This window comes from Nothoprocta perdicaria, unplaced genomic scaffold, assembly GCF_003342845.1.
Source record: "Nothoprocta perdicaria isolate Ctin4 unplaced genomic scaffold, notPer1 scaffold_158, whole genome shotgun sequence".
Taxonomy (NCBI): Eukaryota; Metazoa; Chordata; class Aves; order Tinamiformes; family Tinamidae; genus Nothoprocta; species Nothoprocta perdicaria.
In genome coordinates, this window is record NW_020454738.1 from 1,376,796 (window position 1) to 1,400,359 (window position 23,564).

At 38.0% G+C, this 23,564-nt stretch overlaps 1 protein-coding gene across 5 annotated transcripts in view; it reads right to left on the bottom strand.

The window, feature by feature from the left end:
* The window catches only part of AP1S2 (adaptor related protein complex 1 subunit sigma 2), a 29,007-nt gene extending 6,182 nt beyond the window's left edge, over positions 1 to 22,825 (bottom strand). For 3 of the 5 annotated variants that reach the window (XM_026035296.1, XM_026035295.1, XM_026035298.1), the window contains exons 1-3: positions 22,647 to 22,825; positions 15,584 to 15,692; positions 14,480 to 14,617 (exon numbers count right to left, since the gene is read on the bottom strand). In XM_026035296.1, coding sequence (XP_025891081.1) covers positions 14,480 to 14,617; positions 15,584 to 15,692; positions 22,647 to 22,825 — 426 coding nt within the window. Of the gene's footprint in view, positions 1 to 4,650; positions 4,691 to 5,189; positions 5,280 to 14,479; positions 14,618 to 15,583; positions 15,693 to 22,646 lie in introns of all 5 variants that reach the window. The other 2 variants (XR_003248693.1, XM_026035297.1) reach the window with 2 other exon arrangements.
* Positions 22,826 to 23,564: the final 739 nt, after the last annotated feature.

Genomic DNA, 23,564 nt, shown 5'->3' on the forward strand with positions numbered 1-23,564 from the left:
AGTTGGCCTGCAAGTCTGGAGACCATGAAAACAAACCCAAGAGAAGATGACACAGCAGTCGCTACAATCAGCATCTCCGTGACCTTCCTCCTGCGGGGCTCTGCAGACATCAGACAACATGTGAAGCTCCTTTTTAAGACAGTGGCCAAGCTACCTGCATCTGATGAACTAGGGGGGGAGTGGATTGAGCAGCTACAAGGGGCAATGGTGCCCCTACAGTGATAACACATTGAYAGATTATGTCATGGAATACTACTTCTGGAAAATCAACACTAATAAAAAATGTGTATCATTTATCAGGYCTTAACACCCAGGGTTTGGACCCTCGTTTTGCCAGAACACTGATAGCACAACAATATCAAGAAGGGCAAAAGATGAGCTTTCCAATTCCACAATATTTGAGTTATTGGAGCCTAGCTTTTTCAAAATGAATCTGTGTTTGCAAGTCATTTCAAAAAGCTAATAACATTCTGAAACTTCCAGCCTAAGTCACTAGAGACTTGTAAATTAAAGAAAGAGAAAAGGTTTGAGTCAAAAATATTAAGCTAGCTCAACCAAGCTGACTTCTTCCTCGAGTATACTGTCCTCTCTACTTTGCCAAAATCAAACTAAAACTAGAAGAGACTTAGCTCAATCAAGTCCCCCAACTAGGATTAAATATACATTCAGCATTCCTGAGATACTGAATCTCTTAAAGACATGTAGTCACAGACACTTTAATGTCACCAGATATCCACTTAAGTGCTTCATTGTCTCTATTGCTGGAAAGATTTCTGAACATCTGCTTTGAATTTTTTCGATGCAACTTAAGTTATTTCATCTATATAGCAGACAAGAAATTAATTCATTCTCTGCATTCAAGAGAGACAAATAGTAACACCTGCCTACACCAAACAGACTGAAGTTAGTGTTTCGTGCTGCTCACGTTTTAATGTCTGAATACTTCACACACTAGCAAAATAGATTTCATGAATAGTGTGATAGCCTCTTTTTCAGGCATTTCAGGCTTAGGCTTTTGTCTCAACTTTTCCACTGAAATCAGCACAAAGCCTACAAATGAAAGCCATATTAAACTAGAGGCAAAAATATAATGGCTACTTTTTGATGAATCCTTGGATTTCCCCCCACTCTGTGTCATCTCAACAAACCCCAAACTAGAACAACAGGCAAACAGCAAGACCACGGGGTGTACAGCAGCGTGGGAACAACCCTACAAAACAGCTTCTGGAGAAAGCAGGGGGGAAGGAGGAAGGTTTCTGTTTTAAAACACAAAGTTTTCACAGTAGAAAGTGATTAACAAGTACTACTTTAACAATGCTTCAGAAGCAATTACATTTAAACTCTACTTCTGAATCTTTATTAGAAAATAATTCTAACAAGAGGCTGCTTTAGGAAATTGCTATAGTTCACTTAAGGTTTCAAGTATTTCAAAAGAGAAGAGTATCTGTTTCCCAATCTTTGGTTAACTAAGTATTCAGCATCTCCAACTACGTGGTTATTGGGAAAACTCTACTTCACTTATCAAAGGAGAGCTACGCTTTTCTCGGAGAACTCAGAAACACCCAAGAGATCTAGAATATCTTCAAACTCAACTATTAGCTATGATGTTCAAACTGAGAACATAATACTACCTTGATACTACCTCCAGGAAGAGATTTGTCTGAAGCTTTCTATAGACAGAGAACAAAGTATCTTCAAGATTGGTGCAAATTAGTCAATACAAGTCAACTAGAATCTGAAACAGCAATAGCCGTCATCATCCAAGTGATATTCTGCAAGATATTTTGGCATATACACACACAGAGGCCTCAACAGACCAGAGGAAATGGATGACACACAATTTGTGGTGGCCTTCTACTTCCTTCCCTCTCAAGAAGAGTAAAAATACCAGCAGAAACTTTATGTACTCTGCCCGGGTAGAGGTGGGTGCTGCAAGCTTCTTCCTTGTTATTCTCATCTGCTGGATCAGAGGTGACAATTACTCTGAAATGCAGTTAGTTGCTATGAAAAGAGCTCCAAAGAATTAACACAATCCATCTCTCAGGGCAAGCATTGCTCTAAACAATCAYCAGCAGCTCCGCTTTCCCATCACAAGAACACAAGATACTTGAGCAGCAGCGATACTTTGTATTGCGAAGYCACAGCCAAAATTATTACAAATCACCGAGTTCTTTCCTATGAAATAATTCCACAGTGCCAGTATGTTTGACAGGTTACCAAAGTATGCACAGAAGGATTCATTAATTTTTTTCTTCCATTTTCTCCAGTGCAGTTAGAGCTTTGCACTACTTGTTCTCTTCGCTTAAGGAACTTYTGCTTTAACTGAAGGACTGTAATTTTAAGACAGGACTAGAATACACTGCTGTAACAGTCATGTCACATTAATTGTCACTCAGCTTGCATGCTGGTGACAATTAGGCACTCCTATTCCTTCCTTGTCCTGCAGCAGAGTGTCTTCCAGTTTTTCGGACAAGTGTTTGCACGGCTAAATTGCGAACGAGGAAAACAAGGGCTGCTGACAATATGCTTTTAGAAAGAGGCAATTTAAATTGGATTACTCTAATGGGATCCGCAGCCTAGTTCAGGCCTGGCCACACAAATGGTTTCTCCAACACAAGAGGAAGGAGGGGGGAACGGAGAGCTGAAACCTCCCTGGGCCAGCGGTGCCGCAGCGATTTCCTGCCGCACAGCCAGGGCGGCGGCAACGTCCCTGRGCGGCTCCCTGCGCGATGAGCAGCGCGTACGAGTCAAGGCAAGATGCTGTGGGGAACCGGCAGTGGAACAAACGAACAAACACCCACCACAGCCTCGGACACACTGACAAAGGTTCAAAATAAGTGTAACTACTTGGGCTACACTACCAGCTTTAGCAAATGAAAGTGCAGGCTACTTTGCACTTTAACAAGTGCAAAAACGAACAGTCTTTTACTTTGCTTTTCAATTTTCCCTCCCACCACCCTGCTGGCTTCCCCACACTCCCTGGCACATCCTTACTTTGCAGCCAAGAAATCAGGAGCCACACAGCCCCAGCGCACACGGTGCAAGAGGGTCACCCTGAACTAAACTCATAACAGGAGTCACACTCAGCACAGAGGTAGGTGTCGAGGAAACTGCCCCCTTACTCAGAGCCCTACCTTTTAACACTCATTAATTCTGCTCCAACGGGGAACAGGATTCCAAGTAGGAATCAGGCGCACAATAAACAGACTCCACCCTGCCTAGTTTTGTGCCCCACTTAGATTTTTCAACATTATATAAGGTTTCCCTTTAAATTTAATCAAACTCTTTATAAAATAGACTATTTCTCAATATGTGCCTGATTACCCTTGGTGTCAGAGCTACCTAAATAAGGAGGTACTGGGAGAAGTCACCACTAATTAAAGCAAATCTCTCTGAAATAGCCCTCAAAAGTTCTAGTCATTCAGTGCTTGTTAATACCTGCCAGAGCARCAGAGATTAAAGGAACATGAGGCAGTATATAGCCTATTGGTTAAATATCAGGATAATCCAGGCAGAGAAGCTTTATGCATCCAACTCCTCCCCCTGCCTGCAGACTTGCTCTCTTCACCTCAGCTGATCTTTCCTCTGGGCACATCTCCATTCCTGCACGCAAGCAGCAGCTCCTTCCGGCCAGCAAGGCATCTCTCTTGTTATAAGCAACTAATTGCCCCACTCCACTCCCTCCAGCAGATGCCATTTCTCCTMAACTGTGTGGCATCACGACAAGCAGTAATTAAGCTTCCTACATGGTGACTATTTCCTTCTTTACAGAGGAAAAGTACAGTAGGAAGCACTCCATTGGCCATCTCATAATGCCAGTTGGCTGTAAATTAATGGGCACAAGGCACTCTTCCTCAGCTAAAACTGTCCCTATATGTAGAATTAACCATAGACACACAGGAAAAAAAAATGGAGTCACCCCAAATTCTCTATGTTTCCCTATGCTTAAAAGCTTGCATATTCCAAAACTGGTCTATGCAGCTGCCTAATAAAAAAAATAAACTGAACAAWTATTCTATATTTAGTATAGGCCCGTTTCAAAATAAATCCCTTTAAGTTCTAATCATCACGACGGAACTTTCACAGTTGCAGTATTAATACTAGTATGACAAGAACCACATTCTTCATAGATGAACTTGTTATCATGAACAAGGAAAAATGCAGGGAAAAATGCAGAAATAAGTAAGTTTTTTAGTTGTTTTAGAATATGTCCAGATTCATATATGAAATTGTTTTAAATTAATGAATTCTCAGCTGTTCTAAACCTATATCTCTCACGTGTATGTATAACGTACTAGCTGTTCTGCACTCCCGATAAATCAGTGCCTGTATCACACACACACACASCCCTTCTATAYGGTTAAATAGTGGGGRAGGGGGAAAGACGAGCAAACAGTGAATTTGGTTTTGAACATCTAACAAATATATTTCTTCTAAAAATATTCTTTGGTCTGGAAACTAAATCCTGATATTTATAAAGCTGAACTTGCTAAGAAATTAGATCTACTAGTGCAGTTCTACATTACAAAAACCAGCTTTAGGGAACTCCTTGGACATAACAGTATCAAGCAAGCAACGTACTAAATCGATTTTCTGAGCAAATCATTTTCGTATGTGTTCTAAGCTTGCCTTATTTTAAAGGAATCTTACCTGTTTTGGTAGAACTGCCACAACGTAATCCACTTACGATCTGGACAGAAATATGTTGCAATGCACTATGTATGCAGGTAAGCTTTGTTCTGTCATGCAGCATCCGGCACCAGATACAGTCAATTTCAGCAGCACCCACTCTTTGTAGGGCCCTTTTGCTTTGCACAGCAGATGTTACAGCTCATTTGCCAGTAAATACACGTTTAYGTGGGTTGATTGTAAGTAAACAAAGCCAAACATCTGTTTAGTGATTAGTCTTGGTATCCATTTCTCTAACTTGCATTATCCCACTTAATTATCAACACCAAAAGAAAGCTAGTGGAAGTCACACACTTCAGGTTGATGCGGTTAGTACGAAAGGAAAAATAAAAGGGAAACTTCAAGCACTCTTCAAAGACCATCATGCAAGTGCTGCAGAAGGTTAAGCCCATCACCCGTTGTTGTTTACCCTTGCAAGGACTTAATTATGCGTGCAACAGGTTTTGCATAGCACCCATTTAATCCATGCCACCAAAATGGTAAACTTGGTAGTTACCAACCATTTAGATGGGGTCAAAAGGGCTAATGCCATAGATGGCTCTTAATCATAAGATATCCTCAGACAAACCTCCCCAGTCTTCATTCTGGCTCTACAAACACAAAATCAAGTAGCAGTGAAAATGTCATACCAACTACTTTAACAAACAATTTAAATCAAAATAAAAAAGTTAGAAAACATTCTATATTATATACAAAAGTAAAGTTAGTTTTACTGAAATGCACTTCAACTATTGTTACTCTTAAGTTAAAACAATTTTATTGGTTCTACTAGAAATCTATTCTTAAGAAAGCAAATAGAAATGCAACAGTAAAGAACAACTTTTTTTCATTTTTTTAATAAGAGCATATTAATTGCTTAAGAACATTGTTATATTGTTATTTACAATCTTTTAGCTGTGCTTGAAGAAAGATTAATTCAAAGTTTTTTTTTAGAATGCAAGATCAGTTGTTCATTACTGTCACCGTAAGAGACTGATAACATAACAGAATAGGATGCCACAAAATTTAAATATATTTAATCTAGTGAGTAAGCTTCACACAGTGTTAACATTAATCTCAGAGTAAGATTTGTTTTCTATTGGAAAATAACAAGAGTTGCATTCATTTACCTACCATCTCTGACGTAGCTTAAACATTTTAAATCAAGAGCTATGTAATTGTACTTACTCATATAATAATTATCATTTTTACTTGCTGAGCTCTATTCAGATAGTAATACTTGACACAAAAAAAAAATCACTTTAATTCACTCAGTGGAATATATTTATATTTCTCAAAATAGTTTTGGACAATAGTCCTCAGATTTTTATTCTTTTAAATGTAAGAAAACTTAATATAAATAAAACTTAAAATATATACACTTTTAATGTATCTTAATATCCAGCACCARAGCTATTACTTTTCTTGGCTAATATGGCAACAAAAAAATATAGCTACCTCTTTAAAAGAAATAAAATAATAAAACAAAAGCCCCCCCACACATACCAGCAACCTGCTGACATTTGTGCAACACACAGATAAGACCACAAAGAAATCCCAACCTAAAAAAGGGAACACAACACAATGGGAGGCCTCCTGGGGGCGTTCATATTCTTTTCATCTACTGTTCTGTGGAGCTTCAAAACTATCCTTGCAGGTAATGCGAGTTTGGGGAAAGGTTAGCAGCAGCACAAGATGACAGATCATCTTGCACCATTTGCAGAGGAACTTGAGTAAAGCAGAARATTCTCTTCACTATTGCAGGGTTCAAATACCCAACACCACTCTTTTCTGCATTCTCCCATATTCAAGGAATATATTTTATTAAGATGTGGTTTAGCAGGCCCAAAAAGAACACCTAATTTGGAAGATAAAATACATCTTCACTGTATTCATTCTGATAAGATGTATCTTTAATTGCTTAATGAATTTGCCATGTTTGCTCAACCAAAAGCTGGGGACTTAAGAGATCCTCAACAGATCCAAAGAATTGCTCAGACYACTGAACAATCAATTTCAGAGACAAGCACATGTTGCTCATTAGTATCTGAATGCACACCCATCCGTGGGTGCACTGATGCAGCTTGTACTCTTCTCTCTTACAACAGAAACTTCCTTCTGTTTCAGGTTCCAAAACTGACTGAATGCATGCTGAAAATTTACGAGAAGGATTCCTGCCTCACAGCTTTTTGACTCTTACGAAAGCCTGATCAGGTGCTGATTTTCTTACTGGAGTAAGTTTACCTGAATCCTACATGTACACATTTTGATTAAACAAAACAGTTAAGAAAGAGGTGAATATTATAGAGACAGATCTATTAAAAGGTGCCCGAGGACTGGAAGAGAGCCAACGTCACTCCAGACTTCAAAAAGGGCAAGAGGGAGGAGCCGGGCAATTACAGGCCGGTCAGCCTCACCTCTGTCCCTGGAAAGGTGATGGAGCGGTTCATCCTAGAGAGAATCTCCAGGCATATGGAGGAGAAGAAGCTGCTGAGGAGCAGTCAGCATGGATTCACCAAGGAGAAGTCATGTCTGACGAACCTCATAGCCTTCTATGATGGGGTGACAGGCTGGCTGGACGAGGGGAGAGCCGTGGATGTTGTCTACCTTGACTTCAGCAAGGCTTTTGACACTGTCTCCCATAACATCCTCATACGGAAGCTCCGGGACAGTGGACTAGACGAGTGCACGGTGYGGTGGATCGAGGGCTGGCTGGATGGCAGAGCTCAGAGGGTGGTGATAAATGGGGCCAAGTCCAGTTGGAGGCCTGTGGCCAGTGGTGKCCCCCAGGGGTCAGTCCCCCAGCTGGGCCCAGTGCTGTTCAACTTGTTTATCAATGACCTGGACGAGGGCACGGAATGCACCCTTAGCAAGTTTGCAGATGACACCAAGTTGGGTGGAGTGGCCGACACTCCGGAGGGCTGTGCTGCCATCCAGAGGGACCTGGACAGGCTGGAGAGCTGGGCAGAGAGGAACCTCATGAGGTTCAACAAGGACAAGTGCAGAGTCCTGCACCAGGCTGGAATAACCCCAGGCACCAGTACAGATTAGGGGTGGACCTGCTGGAAAGCAGCTCCACGGAGAGGGACCTGGGAGTCCTGGTTGACACTAAGTTAACCATGAGTGAGCAGTGTGCCCTCGTGGCCAAGAAGGCCAATGGGATCCTGGCCTGCATCAGGAGGAGTGTTGCCAGCAGGTCAAGGGARGTGATTCTGCCCCTCYACTCAGCTCTGGTGAGGCCGCACCTGGAGTACTGTGTTCAGTTCTGGGCTCCCCAGTATAACAGGGATGTGGAGCTTCTGGAGAGGGTCCAGCAGAGGACAACAAAGATGATTAAGGGAATGGAGCATCTCTCGTATGAAGAGAGGCTGAGTGAGCTGGGCCTGTTTTCTCTGGAGAAGAGACGGCTCAGAGGGGATATGATTAATATGTATAAGTTCAGGAAGGGAGAATGCAGGGAGGAAGGGGACAAKCTGTTCTCACTGGTGGCCAGCGATAGGACGAGGGGTAATGGCCACAAGCTGAARCACAAGAAGTTCCGTCTCCAGGTGAGGAGCAACTTCTTTACTGTTAGGGTGACAGAGCAGTGGAACAGGCTGCCCAGGGAGGTTGTGGAGTCTCCTACTCTGGAGGTCTTCAAAACCCGCCTGGATGCCACCCTGTGCCACATGCTGTAGGTGTGCCTGCTTGAGCAGGAAGGTTGGACTAGATGATCTCTAGAGGTCCCTTCCAACCTTAAATATTCTGTGAATCTGTGAAAATGAGATTTCAAAGGTCTGCACAAAAGCAGCTCAGGTGAAAAGCAGACAGCTCTCTATTTTCAATTCCTAAGGTTAAGAATGAATTAAGATCTGACAATGTATTTCTGGAAAGACAGCTGGATTTCTAAAGCATTTAAATATCACACGCTGCAAAGCTATGACACAGAAGTCTTACGTGTCATGACACATCCAGAAAAGCAAAGAACTTCACAAAGAATATTAGGACACTGAAGTGCACTTGTAAGGAAAGAGCCAGCAACTCCAAATAAAAACCATCTTTTTCCTAAGAGAGGTGATATTCCTAAAGTATTCCTCAGGAAGCATATTTTTAGTGCTCATTCTTTGGTCAAAAGTCCAGTTGAATTTTTATTAGTTTTTAGGGAACTATGAGACACATGGACAGGTTTTATCATTGCATTTATAAACCTGTCATAAACTTAAGGTTTAGGACTAAAGTTTTTAGAAAAGCAAGATTGCAATTAACATTAAATCCATACATAACATCAAAAACTCATTTTCTATAAAGATTTTAAATCACCCTTTTCTTCAATAGAGGGCTACAGATGGAAATGATTAACATGAACCATACACAAAGAATGCATTATTGTGTCARGGTTTCAAACTCCTATGTGTTATGAAATACCACATTTATGTAGTTCCACAAAACAAAAAATCAGTTTTCCTACCTCCTTGCTTTGTATGTTGTGAACACCACACTTAAAAGACAGTCTAGTTTTCAGGACAAAAATAATCCATAGTATAACTGAGTAACAAATAATTTCACAGAATTTACCTAAGACGAGGTGCAAGTGTATTTTTCCACAGTGAAACCTATTCTATGTGCAATCTTACACAGCACCACTGTAGCACAGTCTGGCAGGGAATGCATATTTCCTATAATGTGGCATACATTGTTTTTTTTATTAAAAAGAGAAGAAACAAAAAAACTACCTGTTCAACTGATGCATGAAAATCAACATACAAGCAGTTGACCTGTTTGCTTAGTCCCAAAATACTTGGATCTTGGTTTTGGACATTACATCTTGTAACAAACTGTGCTCTTCTTTAAGAACCATTGATGCAACATATTATTCCACAGATTAGAAAACAAACCTCTCTCTTGATTCCAAAGCATTTTACACATAGATCCATTTGTACACACAGATCCATTTGCACATCTACTATTTAAAAAAAGAATAAAACAGCACAAACAAAAGAACATGCAATACTACAAAGGGAAAGCAAATACAATGAATGCTCATTCTCAATTCAACTTAATTGTTTTTATTTATAGGCTAGCCTATGGTATTTGTCACAATATCAAAATGTCTCCTATCAAGTACACTTTGTGGCAGCTATCTCATACAACAAAGAACAGTCTTACTCTGGGCAGTAGGTTCTTAATCAGTGTCTCAAATCAACACCAAAGATAAGCCCACTTTCTCCATTGTGATCAAAGTCAAAAACCTTAATGTAATTGGGCAACGTATCCTCTTAAACCAAAAAAAAAAAAAAAAAAAAAAAAAAAAAGGTTATTTAACTGCATTACTATATGTTCTCTGTCACATAGCCAGGAAGTCTGAACTGCTTTAGCAAAGCATGCCAGCTAGCAAAATACTGCCTCAGCTTACTGCATTTCCTAAACATCATGACAAATTCCCAGTCAATAAAGATCTTAAGTATTTACTAATCCTTAAATAATTAACTAATTGCACATTCCACAAAACATCCTAAAACAAAAGGGCTATTATCTGCCCATAAAATCAAGAACATACATTCCTTAAGAACTGAAGTTTCAAGTCTTGAAATTTTGAACTTAGTACTTTTACTAGGAAACTTAGTACTTGAAATATTGACTGAATTAGAAGTTGTATGTGAAGAGACCAGCACACTCTGATCTTCACTTGGTAAAGACTGCATTATTCCCGTTCTCTTTACATGGAAAGGAATACAGGCGTAGCCAAGAGACAAAATGTCACTGCCACCTTAGGCAGTCCACTTCAGGAGTCTATATTTAACTGTTAACATTAAGCAAAAGATTGAAGTAACTACATTAACTATGACAAAAAAAMCACTATATGCTCCTACACACTGTAGGTTTAAGTATGAGAATTTTCTTTCAGAAATGCCAATGCTAAAATTTCTTTATGTCCTCATGCCCCAATGAGGATCTAATGCCATCTTACTATTACAGGTATCTAAACTTTTTAATTAGTACATTCCACCTCCAAAAGCAAAAYTTCCAGGACATACACAGGTAATTCACTAACTCTACATTTCTTGTCCACTTTTTCAAACAGAAAACTTAAATCTACATAGCTTCCCTAGGCAATTAACCCATATCAGCTGGCATTAAGGATTTAAGCACCTTTCTCGATATAAGACGTGGTAGAGGCTTTGGGGGCCTGAAATAGCTAAGAAAATAAGATTGGTGGATGGCCTATGTATGACTCCTCATACAGAAGGATGAGTAGGTACCAACAGAAGCCAAACTGCAAGATCACAAGACACATTCATATAGCTTTTTCATTTTTGATCATTACTAAAATATTGATATAAATTTTTWAAAAAGTGATATGTCTACCAGCCCTACTATTGGGATTTGTATTAGAAAAAACAGGATTTTACATGTTCTGCAATCAACTATTAGAAGAATATACACACATTGTGTAAAAGAATACTGGTGGACAAAATGGGTGTCATTTATGAAATCCTTTTATAAAAATTAACTAGCACATAACTAACCAGCTTTCCCTAGAAGCCAGTGTTTATGAACTTGTTCCTATTTCAAATCAAGATCAAGAGACTGCAATTCTCTTTAGTTTAGCTTTTCAGAAATTTTATATAACTGCCAGTTATACATATGAGAATTGTTAACAACTATATTTAATTTTACTATTTTAGCACGGAGAATGACCATAAGCAGCATACTAGGTTACTTATAATCACTCTAGAACCACTGAACAACAACAGCCTATTAGACCTTTAAGCGGGAAAAATAAACAAGAAAATCCCACTAATTTCTATGAGACACAMTGTGTTGCTACAGTTTCAAGCATTAAGAAAACATTATGCAGTTGGGCATATCGTTATGTTTCAGCAACTGCACATATGTATGTTATGCAATGACATATTGTATCTGTCAACTTTCTTCTCAGTATAAGAACAGAGGTGTTGTCACTGTCAATATATGTCACCTTCTCAAAAACGCATGTCTTCACAATTACTAGTAAGGTATTTAAAATTTCTGCAGTATAATGGGTATAAAWTTATAAAACAAGGCACTACACAGCACACACACACACACAGCTTTTTGATTTAAAAACATCTCCAGCAATAGATTTACAATGAATCATGGAAGCAGCATTGGAATACTACCATTGGTTTTACTACCATTCATATAATACTGCCAGTATTGATAATTGGCTAGTAGTAAGTTATCAAATGGTATTAAGTAAGGAAAAAAAACAGTGAACAAGTGAACTGAGCTATTGAAGTGCTAGTAGAAAACAAAAGGRTGAAAAAAAGGCTATGAATGCCACTATATTTCAGTCACATAGGCCCTAGCAGTTAGTATTAATAAGTGGACTACACAGCACCAGTAGCTTAATGACACACTAAAGTAGGTGCTCAAAAACAGAAGCACATCCTGGAAAACTGCCACAGAGGATACAAGTGGGCAAGACTATTAAGAACCAGTTCACTATCCAGCAATTTATGTATCTGCATACTTTCTTTTTAAATATACCCAGATAGCAAATTAATGTTTTTCTATTGATTTTTCTTTGCATAAATACTCTATACAGCTTTTAATCTTTCAAGGGGCTTTGTACATTAATGTATCTATCACTAACTAGTTAATAATGTAGTGTATTCAAGTCTGACTAACAATTTTGAAATGAGGCAAGGTGAAGGTCAAAGACCTCTCCTTGAATATAATTAGAACATGACACAGTCAAACACAGCCAAAAGCAAACACACTAGCTTGCTTTCTTTCCTTTTTTTTTTTTTTTTTTTTTTTTTTTTTTTTTTTTTTTTTGGGCAATCAAAACACACTTTATTCCAGTAGGTTTCCATTTTTTTTCCAGTAGGTTTTATACTGAAATTAAGCTTCTAAGTAAACTAATAAGCAAATGCATGCATATGCAGTAGTTTTGACTGTCAGTCAATATCCTTGTATAAAGGATTAAAAAAAAAATCAACTAGCTTATAAAAAAACAAACTTAAGACTACAGTGAAGCCACAACAATGTTATATAAAAGTTTAATCATAAAACAAAAAAAAAAAAGATGAAACATAAATAAAATCTCACTAGGATAAGAAAAGCAAGACTATATCATCTCAGAAGTGGAATACATCAGTGTAAAGCCTGGTCCATGGGAAAAGTTTGCAACAGAAAGAGAAACTTCCTTTGTACACACATTATCTTCAAAATATATCCAAGACTAAAGAGAGGATGATCATTATTTGGGCAACAATATCAGAATTAGTTCCTAGCAATATAGTTCAGTTTTCTTTAGAAGACCCCAAAGAAAATGGTGAAAGTAAAATTAAAGAATAAGACAAAATACTATAATTCTATTCATACACACATATAGGCATATGTATACAAATATTTATACACACACATATACGTGCATTTGCAGGAAACGGATCGGTACAGGTAGCCAATTTATGGCATTTGTTTTCACAGAAAGAAGAGCAAAAGATTTCAAGAGCAAGTAAATGGATTTTGTTGTTGTTTCTGTTAGTTTGGAAACATAAAAGGACTTGCAGTTAGCTAATCTTTTTTAGGAGTAAAGGAGGGACTGACAGAAGTTGCTTCAAAGCACAAGCGGTAAGCAAATGTGTGCACCTTCTTTCTAGTACAGGATATCAAATCTGTGTGTAGCAGCTGACCCTTTTTATGGCCCTGGCTAGCTCCTGACAAAAAAAAAAAAAAAACAACAAAAAAACATGTTATGGATTTTCCTGTTCCTGGAAATCCAAAGGGATTACAAAATACACTCTGAAGATTAAAAAATATTAGGCATTTCCTCACCCTATAACAATACCACATTCAACAGAAAGTAGTATCAACTGGAACACAGAGTACCCATACAAGAGTTGAGCAATTAATTCACAGGATAAAATAAACTGAAGGTTCAGGAGCGGAGTTTATATAGAAACCTGTAAGCGAACCTTACTACATGAAAACTATTAAGGTTCAACATTCTTGCTAAACTGTGTGTTTCAGTGTCTCATGCAGAACTGGTTATTCCCTCTATGACATACCAGAGTTGTATGACCTTCATTTACTCTTTCAAGCGACTTACTATTAACTTTATGATTACAGACAGTAAGGGCAAACAAAAACACTATGAAGATACAGGAACAAAATRGAAATATTATTACATTTTCTTATTTTGTAATAACACTAAACCCCTTCCCATCAAGTATTTTCAGAAGGAGGGTGGTGGGAGGAAGAGGCAGAAAAAAGATACAACCTATTTTTATTTCTCCAGAGCTAGTAATGAACAACAAAAGTATTCAAAGACTGAATGTTTTTCTACATTATTATTGCTTGTCAGCTTAAAGATAGAAATGTAGCCAAATAAGCTACCTATAGTAGAAGGACAGAAAGTCTTTAGAATAAGAACTATACCTGAATGAGTCTCAAAGAAGAGAGCCTAGCTTCTGGATTTCAGCAATGAAATAGTAAAAAAGTGAACATGCATCAGGTATGAGAAAAAAACTAATGGTAATTAAATAAAAAGAAACAGAAAGCAGACATGAGCAAAACTGATTTAAAGCAGAATGAACTATAGCTACCTAAAGCATGAAACAGCCATTTGCACTTCTAGCAAAACWGAGAGCACAGTAGTTTACTTACACACAACACACAAGATGACAACAACAGAGAATGTAACAGTACTGCACAAATAGAACTAACCAGAGACGACATGCTAAGCATGCTAAAWATCACTTTCTACAACTTAGAAAAACAAGGGCTCTCTCTATTAACAGTACAGCATGCTGATGCATTGACCAGAGAAGTGCAGTTTGCTTACCTCCTGCAAAAGGTCTGCCTGCTCAATGGCTTTGAGAACATTTTTCTTGGAAGTCTCCTGAACTTCCCCTCCCAAAAGGAATTCATCCAGAATGAAATAGGCTTTTTCAAAATTGAAGATGATATCAAGTTCACATACCTGAAAGAGCACTGAATGTTACTGCAAGCAGGGCTGATCCCACTTACTGACTTGCCCTGTTACAAAACTGAACGTGCTCTCAACTTCACCAACTCAAGATGTCAGCCTTGGGCTATAGCCTTGGGCTGTATCTTGAGGAACCACAAATCACTCACTTGAGACCAAACTAAGTGAAAAGTATATTTTTGCTCCAGTTAAATGCAACTAGAGCAGCTTCTCTCTTCAAGGGGAGTTTTCATAGCTTAAAGTTTAGTTAATAGCTTTCACTCTTAGGTAGCTGTTTATAAAGCATGAGAAGATTCTTGTAAAAGTTCTCTTCTTGCTTCTTTATCCAAATCGAGTTTATGTGACTCCATACAAACTTACAGAAATTTCACAATATCATCTTACCAATGTTTTATTCATTCTGTGCATGTCCTAGTTAAAGGTTCCAAAAGGATGAGCCAGAAATCCTCCTAAAAGCACTAATACATACTACTACAATTCTATTTAAAGTTGGTATCTGGGGAAGCAGATGTCTGTCTTCTCTTCCCATATCCCCGCTCACCAGCAACTGTCCGATATAGAAGCAGATGGAAGTAGCGCTGATGGACAGGGGAGTATATACACAAGGAGTAGGAAAGCTGTGAGACTAGACAGAAAACTCAGGATTCCTAAGATTTTATCCAAACACAAGACCATTGTGAACTAAGAAATGAAATGAATAAAGGCAATTATCACATTAACAATCACCCTCCCACAAACTCATCAATTCCTTTTATACAGATTAAATAGTTAACTATAGTTGTGTTTGATCAAAAAACACAAAATTTGCTTGATACATCTTTTCAAAAAGTRGTTTATCACTTTTATTTCACAGCACTTTTTAGAAGTGGCACACTATGAATCTGGCATGTATGAAGTGACACACTATGAATCTGAAAAAAAACAAACAAAAAAATAACCAAAATAGAAGCACCAACTCACACTGCCAAAATACTTGTCAAGAAGTTCCACGTAGCGATGAATTATTTCCAGAGTTATTAGTTCATTGTCCTGGTCTTCAATAGCACAGCAAAAATAAAGGCTTGCATATCTGTAACATCAAGAAAATAATCTTTACATTGGCATAAGAATATGGACAAAATGGATGAATTTGAACAGTTTGATTTTCAGCAGTCCTTCATGCTGGAGTCTATGACCGTGCTGTTATCCTTTATAAGGAGACCCTCAAGTGCTACGAGGAGAACAACTAAGATACCTTGAGTAAAGAAAGACTTCGGTCTTTATCATTCTTTAAATGAGGGATTAAATTAGCCTCAGAAGTGTTTGGAAAAGAAAATGTATTTTTTCATCTAGATTTTTGAAGCAAGGTATTTCTTCTATTATCTCTAACAGACAAGCACTAGTCTCCTAACTAACAAATTACATCCTTAAATTTGTAATACACAAGCTACATATAAATTCACAAAGACTGAAAATGGCCATCTATTTCAAGTAAGAAAAAAGCAAAACAGGAGAAAAATCTTAATTTAACCTAGAGCAATCTATTTCGATCCTAAATGCAACAAATTCTTTACTTCAGACATGATTTTGAATTCCACTTTGAACAAAAAAAGATCCCAGCATCAACTCTAGTGTATCCCTCCACACCCTTTTGTTTAAAAAAAAAAAAAAACATAAAACGCAAAAAGGAATGAGGAAAGCTGAAAATCCATTCCATCGTCTCTAAGATAAGGCAGAAACGGGATCTCAGACCTAAGTTACTAGTTACAACAAGTATCATGTGAATCCAGAGCAGCCTCTATGCTGCCTGTTTAGAGAGAGTAACTGGCAACAAGCAGCTCTCCTTGAGTAGCTAATCCTATGGAATCAGAAGTCATTCAGATGTGAGTGCCAAGTTTGTAAGATTTATATTCTTTACCTATATACAGAAATGCACAAATCTTCTAAAGGTTACAAGGAAATTTATCAGACAGAACATATTAAGTATCAGAAGTCCTCAGAGTCTTTTGGCTGGAAAAAGACATGAAAGAAGTTTCTGTTTTGTAGTATGGAAAAATATGAAATTATACAAATATCAATACTATCATATAGATGACCTAATCTATGTTTCTTGCTGTAAGTAAGCATTTTAATTAGGGGAGAATTTTGGCCAATTAAATCACATACRGTTGAGGTTGGAGAGGACCTCTAGAGATCATCTAGTCCAACCAGCTCCAGCAGGGACACCAAGAGCACGGGGCCCAGGGTGGCATACAGGCGGGTCTGGAAGATCTCCACAGAAGGAGGCTCCACAACCTCCCTGGGCAGCCTATTCCAGGGCTCTGTCACYCTCACAGYGAGGAATTTTTTCATATGGAGATAGAATTTCATCTCATGCCGTTTTCATCCTCTTGTTCAGRATACGCTTAAGTTCCCTTGCTTACTCCAGGACATTAGTAGCATCACCACAAATTATACTTGTTCTTTAAAAGAAATTTTCCCTAAAGAGCACACGCTAAATATTTTTGTGCTTGCTCTTGGGGGGAGAAGGACGGGAAAGGAGGGAAGGTGTGTGTATATACACACACACACACCCGCTACCTTGCTCTCATTTTATTTCCTATTAAAAACATCTCTCTAGCATCAGCATGGCCGAAGACATTGTCAGCTAAGCGTCTCAGAGATATTACAAATAAAAAAAAAAAAAAAAGTTTACTCCTTCAAGTAACAGTATCTACTCTGCCTATTTCCAAACATCACCCAAGCTCTTAAGTTCAATAATTGAACTATTGCTCCCAGGTCTCATTTATCCAATTTCTGTTAAAATTGGTCTCCCTCTTCCTAAGMTGCCATCATTTATAATCTGCAAGTCCCACTTCTGCTGTAGCTGCATCCAATTGATACGGCTTCATCATTACAAACAATCACTTTTATCCAAACGTTTAAACTATTATGAAGAAGTGACTATCTACAATTTACTGCCACAGAAATCTGACTTTAGATGGTTGGTAAGATATCTCCATCCAATGAAGCTCTTAACATTTAAATATCTTGTTCTTTTATTTCTTCACCACTGTGATTTATTATTACTTTGGAAAACCCATCTGAGCCCAGTTTGATTTTAYACTGTTGATCCGTCCCCAACTTTAATATTTCAAGGATATCTACTATCATTGTAGTAACTTGCAAGATACAATTTGTATAGTGCCTTTTTAGACAAAGCTTAAAAAGACTGGAAAGTGATACTCTACATAAAAAACAGGCTTTCAAACCTAATGATAAAACCCCAGGTTAGTTTTAGTACATTATTTAATGCTTTGCTCAGACCAAATCCATTTWAAAAAAAAAATAAATAAATAAACTTTTACCATATTCCAATGAGCAGCTCTGATTACAACCAAGTAGTCACACTGTCTCCTTTTAGTGCTTAGGCACAAGTTGAATCTCAAAGTGTAGACCTCATCAAACCAAAATTGACTCAAGTGTTTGATACAAAAGGGCTACCTTATGTGGAAAAATGTATTTCTCTATTACTTAAAGAGATTAATTGACACACAAAATTATTTAAGAAAGAAAAAAAAAAAAAGAGAGAGAAACCTTATTCAACCTGGAACACTTTGCAGAAAACTAGTCTGTCCTCAGTGTCCTCATTTAAAATAAAGCATAACATACTTTTGAAATACTTTATTTAGCAGCTATTGAGTAGAGTACGCTTTCAAGCTCTGCCAACTGCAGTTTCAGAGAAAAGACTACTAAGAAGCAAAGCTACTTTGTGGACACTTTACCGCAGAATGGAGGCCTGGGTATCTATTATTATACACAGAAAACATTTTTCAGGTTCTCAAGTAGACAAACCGAAAAGCAGCTGAGGACACAGAATAAGACTAATTCCTACCTTTGCTAGCCCATTTTAGAGTTCTCTTGCTAGAAGAAAACAAGTACACAAGCTTTCCTACAACTGCACATTTACTCAGAAGTAGGCATAYGGTAGGCAACATTTTTGCCACCAAAATGTCCTTTGCTACTCAGCTCAGATTGGATCATTCTGCTACGGGGAAACACAAGGAGCWGGCCACTTGTGGGCAGAAGGGTGCAGGTGTCAAGTCCCACTGATCCAGCAGCATTCTCCTACCAYGAGAGGACACATCTGGAAGCAACACCAGGTGAAGCCGCAAGCCATATGGCTGAAAGCATCTTGGTAGCTTTCCATGTAAATTCCCACTGCAGAAATTTAAAGCCTACAGAGTTAGGCTGCACTGAAAATGACAACACTGTCTTCAAGAGGCAGGCACGTATTTTAAAGAGCTCAAGAATCTGGGGTTTGGTRATAGTTTGCCAACATTTATATGGTGACAGCTATAGCAATGGGAGCTGCGCTTGCCAAGACGTTGTTTTTTTGGTTTTTTTTTTCCCCTTTCTTCCTCTTTCCACCTTTGTAGAACTTAAGAACTTAATGATGTTTCTTTATTAAAGCATGAAATTTTGAGACTGCAGGACAGGCACACCAGTTACACTTCATTTAAGGATGTAGAAATCATCAATAATAATTACACCCAACATGGGTATTTCTTTCACCATATCTAATTTCAAACCTAAAAAGGAAACTGATAGTTTTCAAAATTAACAGAAACTTTAATTCCTTCTGCAGGAGGAAATTTTTTCTTTCTATGTCTGAGTGACAAGAGCCTAGAATATTCTACAAAGACATATTTAACAAACTTAAAATAACCATAGCTAAGCACCTAGTCCAGTATAATCACTGCATGTAGCTGGTTTTGGAGTTTCTTCCGTGTTAAACCATTTTTAGATACTATTAGATGAAGTTGGCAGTTCCTGCGTATGTAACAACAGACACTGATCATGCCAATTGCTGGACACATTTCATTAAATAGATAATATTACTGTACCATGGGATCAAAACATTGTCAGTCAGCTAAGGACATGCACTATTTGCAGAAAGGATCTGTTTTGGGGAGAGGGAAGCAGAGTCATAGAGGTATGGTACAAAATATTGTTTTAAAACTTCAGTTTAAGTTTTTAAGGGAGCCTACAACTAAGGTTACTTTAAATTAACTAAGAATTGCTACCTCACTAGGAGCAGCACAAGTTGTGACAAATTCAGACTACTGCATATGCAGTTATGTATTGCAGTATAAAAATCATCCTTGAGTCGCCAGTCAACAACCAAGCCCCACATTTAACAAGGTTTAACAAGTGCTAACAAAGTAAACTTACGTAAAAAGCAATTATTCTATAATTTCCAATTTTGACTGCGATATATCACATAATGAAAACAACTAACATTAGCAGAAGYTAAACCAATGAATAGCTGAGAAAGTATCTATATCAAAAAAAGTCATATTCTTGTTTCTCTCCTTCCCCTGACCCCAGCATTTCAGGCTGCATGCTCCCCATCTCATTTTTCATCAAAATACTGGAAATTTTTATTTAACACAAATTCTTTCACCACAATAGGAAAGCAACAAAAACTTTGACTCTCTATGCTCCAACACTCCCAGTATTACCAGAAGGTAACAGTATGCGAGTGTGATGGCATTTGTTAAGCTCCCAGTCTGCCCTCAGCAGATGACACCCTCATTATTGTAATAAAGTACAATAGTTGCTGGCTTGCCAAATTTGATTTTTTTTTTTTTTTTTAGCAAGTCACTTCAAGGATTTACTTGTCTCCCAAAGTAATGAGTTCACAACCTTTTTTCAATCTTCAGGTGTCGACTAGTCTGAACAACTCTCTTCCAAACCTTCAATAGATGCATCCATCCTAAGTTATGAGCCATATCAAATGCAGGGCCACCTCTTCACCTTTTTTTGGAGATGTAAAAAATAACTACGAAGGCAACAATGACTAATCCAATTCTACAGCCGTAATTGCAATTGCCGAAGTGTTACATATATTAAACTTGTGAAATTAAAAAGAAAGTACTCATATAGAGTACTTCAAAAGAAAGGCAGATGAAGCTACTGGCTTATCAATTTTGCATTTCAATTTGTTTTGCTGGAGAAAAAAAAAAGAAAGAAAAAAATGCCTAGCACACCTTTAATATGGTCAAACTGTTTGAGCTAGACAATCCTCTCCAGTACCTGAAACTTTTGACAGTTAAGATATTCTTAAAAAAGATAAGTACTGCACATCAATTACAGCAATTTAAAATCTGTTAACAGCAATATGCACATGCTTTTATAGATATGTTAAAAAACAGAAAAATAAACTAAAACATTAAAAGCTCCTGGACTCCAACAATTAAGGTGGTCATTTKGGGATTATCTACTTGAAGTAGCAGATCACTCCTTTAAAAAAGAGATTATGCTAGTTTCAGATCCTAGGATTTAAAATTTACTATCAACTTTTACACCCAATCCTTCCAGTGACGTTTTACCTTAATGAAACTTGCCTACAAAAGCTAAACAGAATAACTTTGATACAAGCTTATCTAAAGCGATGGTTTTAAGACGCTAGCTGTGCCAGATTGATTATTAAACAGCAACATAAACTACTACAGTGAGCTGTGCATATCAGTACTTCAACAGATGCACCGCAGTCCATCTACATCCAGCCCCAAATGGTCTACACAAAACTTCTCTCCTCCTTGACCACAGGCCTCACAGCCTGCACACAAGCACCACAGCTTCGAGCATCTTGAATATTAACACCTTAACCCCCACCAGTTTGCTGGGCGTAAAAGGGCACAGCAATATATAGGTTACAGCAATGAACAGACAAGGAGGGAGGACTACTCTGTGGACACACCTTYCCCCTAAGCAGCTACTGCCCTGTGGTGTTGTACGAGAAGGAAACACACTGGCCTACCTGAGCCTATTTTCTCCTCATCTGGCCCCATAAAAGCCCAGCTTAAAGAGCACTTGCATATATCATCACTTAAGGGACACATAAAACATTTAAGCAAGCTTGTCTAAGTGTATGCACATAAGGTTTTTTGTGAGGAAATCAACAAGCAGCAGAATAAAATTCTGTCTTCTCTCTTTAAGCATGACCTTATACGTTGTTCCTCCTCCTTCCCTATGGACGCATCATTATCCTTGCGAGAGTAGGAGAACTATACCCAAATATATGGGCAACATTTATTCGCATGACATTACATGCAATGATGTATATATCAGACCAGGATCTAAAGGTCCAATCCTTGAAAAAGTTAATAACTCTTAAAGTCCAATTCCCTTTCCCTTCAGAGAGGGGGCAGTAATACTGTGCAGCACAGGAGTGATTTACTACCTCACATGAAAATAAGAACGCACAGATTAAAGTTTACATGTAACTAGGGAAGGGAATTAACTCAAAGTTGCATACCACCGGCTTAAGATGGAAGAGATGCCATCTAGCAAATTGGGACCAGAAYTACAGTTATTCATGCAGCAAAGTATTTTCATACTTTACTTGCTAAAGGTCAGCATCAAGGAAAGAAGCTCTAGTCACMGACCACCCTTAGAAAAGTTACCGAACAAATGAGAAATTAAACCATAAGCAAAGAAYATTATATACAGTACTTCCATCAAAAGAAAGTTAGGCATGGTTTCTCAGATTAGGAGCTACTGTTCTTTTCAACCTTATCAAAGAAAATTCATTTACTCTGAAATAACAAAGTAATATTCTTATTTCTATGAGCCTTTAAAAGCACATTGCATTTGCAGCTCATTTATGAAGTCATTGCCCGAGGTAAACGTTTATAAAATTTAGTTTTTCTTTATTAGCTGTTAAATCATACATGCATGCTTCATATTTGTATCAATTTATTTACTATGGACATCTAAACAGAGAACTAGTAAGAACCACTTCTTATTAAAGTAGAAGGAAATCTCATCTCTTTTCTTCAACACATTGCTAAATGCATGAGTGATTTTCAACACATGAATGACTCCTACTTGGTTATCAAATTAGATTCAAGGAAAAAACCTCAAACCCCACACTTCTCCATAACCAATGGGCTGGAAGAGCAGAGGAGGGAGGCGGAATGAACCGTCACTATTTTCCTGCTACTTATTACATTGTTTGTGATGTATGGCAATTATGAGATTAGTGAGACAGAACAACCTTTTGTAGACAATCTTCAGGTCTCTCCATTCCAGGAAGCTGCACATTTTCGGTTTGCGGGCTAATACTGTTTGAACAAGTTCCCTTGTGATTTTCTTCTTTTCTTTGTCAGATAATGGAACATACCACTTCTGAAGTCTCAGTTTCCCCTGACGACTAAAAAGCAACATAAACTGCATCTGTTGAATTGGAAGAAAAAAAAAAAGAAGAAAAAAGAAAAAAAAAAGAGATTATTCTCAGTTCTCTGTTGGATTTATAATGATTTCTATGAGGGGAAACAAACCRGAAACAAAATAGCCATACAAAGCCCTACATGAACTGCTAACTACACTGAATATTCCTAAAGCAGTAGCAGATAACATACACGATCTGACAGCATGGTTAATAAGATTGAACTAAACAAGGTTAGTCACAGYCAAAATGGAAGAAAGCAGACACAAGTTTCAGAAACAGATGTCAGAGCCACCAGACAGCAAATAAACCTAAATTCCAGACAAACCATGTCCAGCAGTGGCACAGTTGCATTTGCATTTACTAYAGACAAGGAAATAAAATAATTAAAAAACCCCAAAGCAAAAACAGCAGCACAGTCATCTCCCTCAACACACAAACTCGTTTTCAATTGACTGGACTACAGCCTTACAGCWGGCGCAATTTGCACTTAAGATCTCCCTGAAAAGCCTCCGCATACTTTTAAGAGGCATTAAACCTCCCGATGGAGACTCCGCCGGCACAGAGCAGCCTCGCCGACCCTCGCATTACACAAAAGGAACAGACGTTAAGTGCTTTTCCTGCCGTCCAGGTCTCGCTTCCTCCAAAGGAGTGATGTTGCAGTTACATTTTAAGAGGAACTCGCCTGCGTTTTTCCAGCGGCTGTAACCTTATAGGAAACAGTCGCTTTTTTTTTTTTTTTTTTTT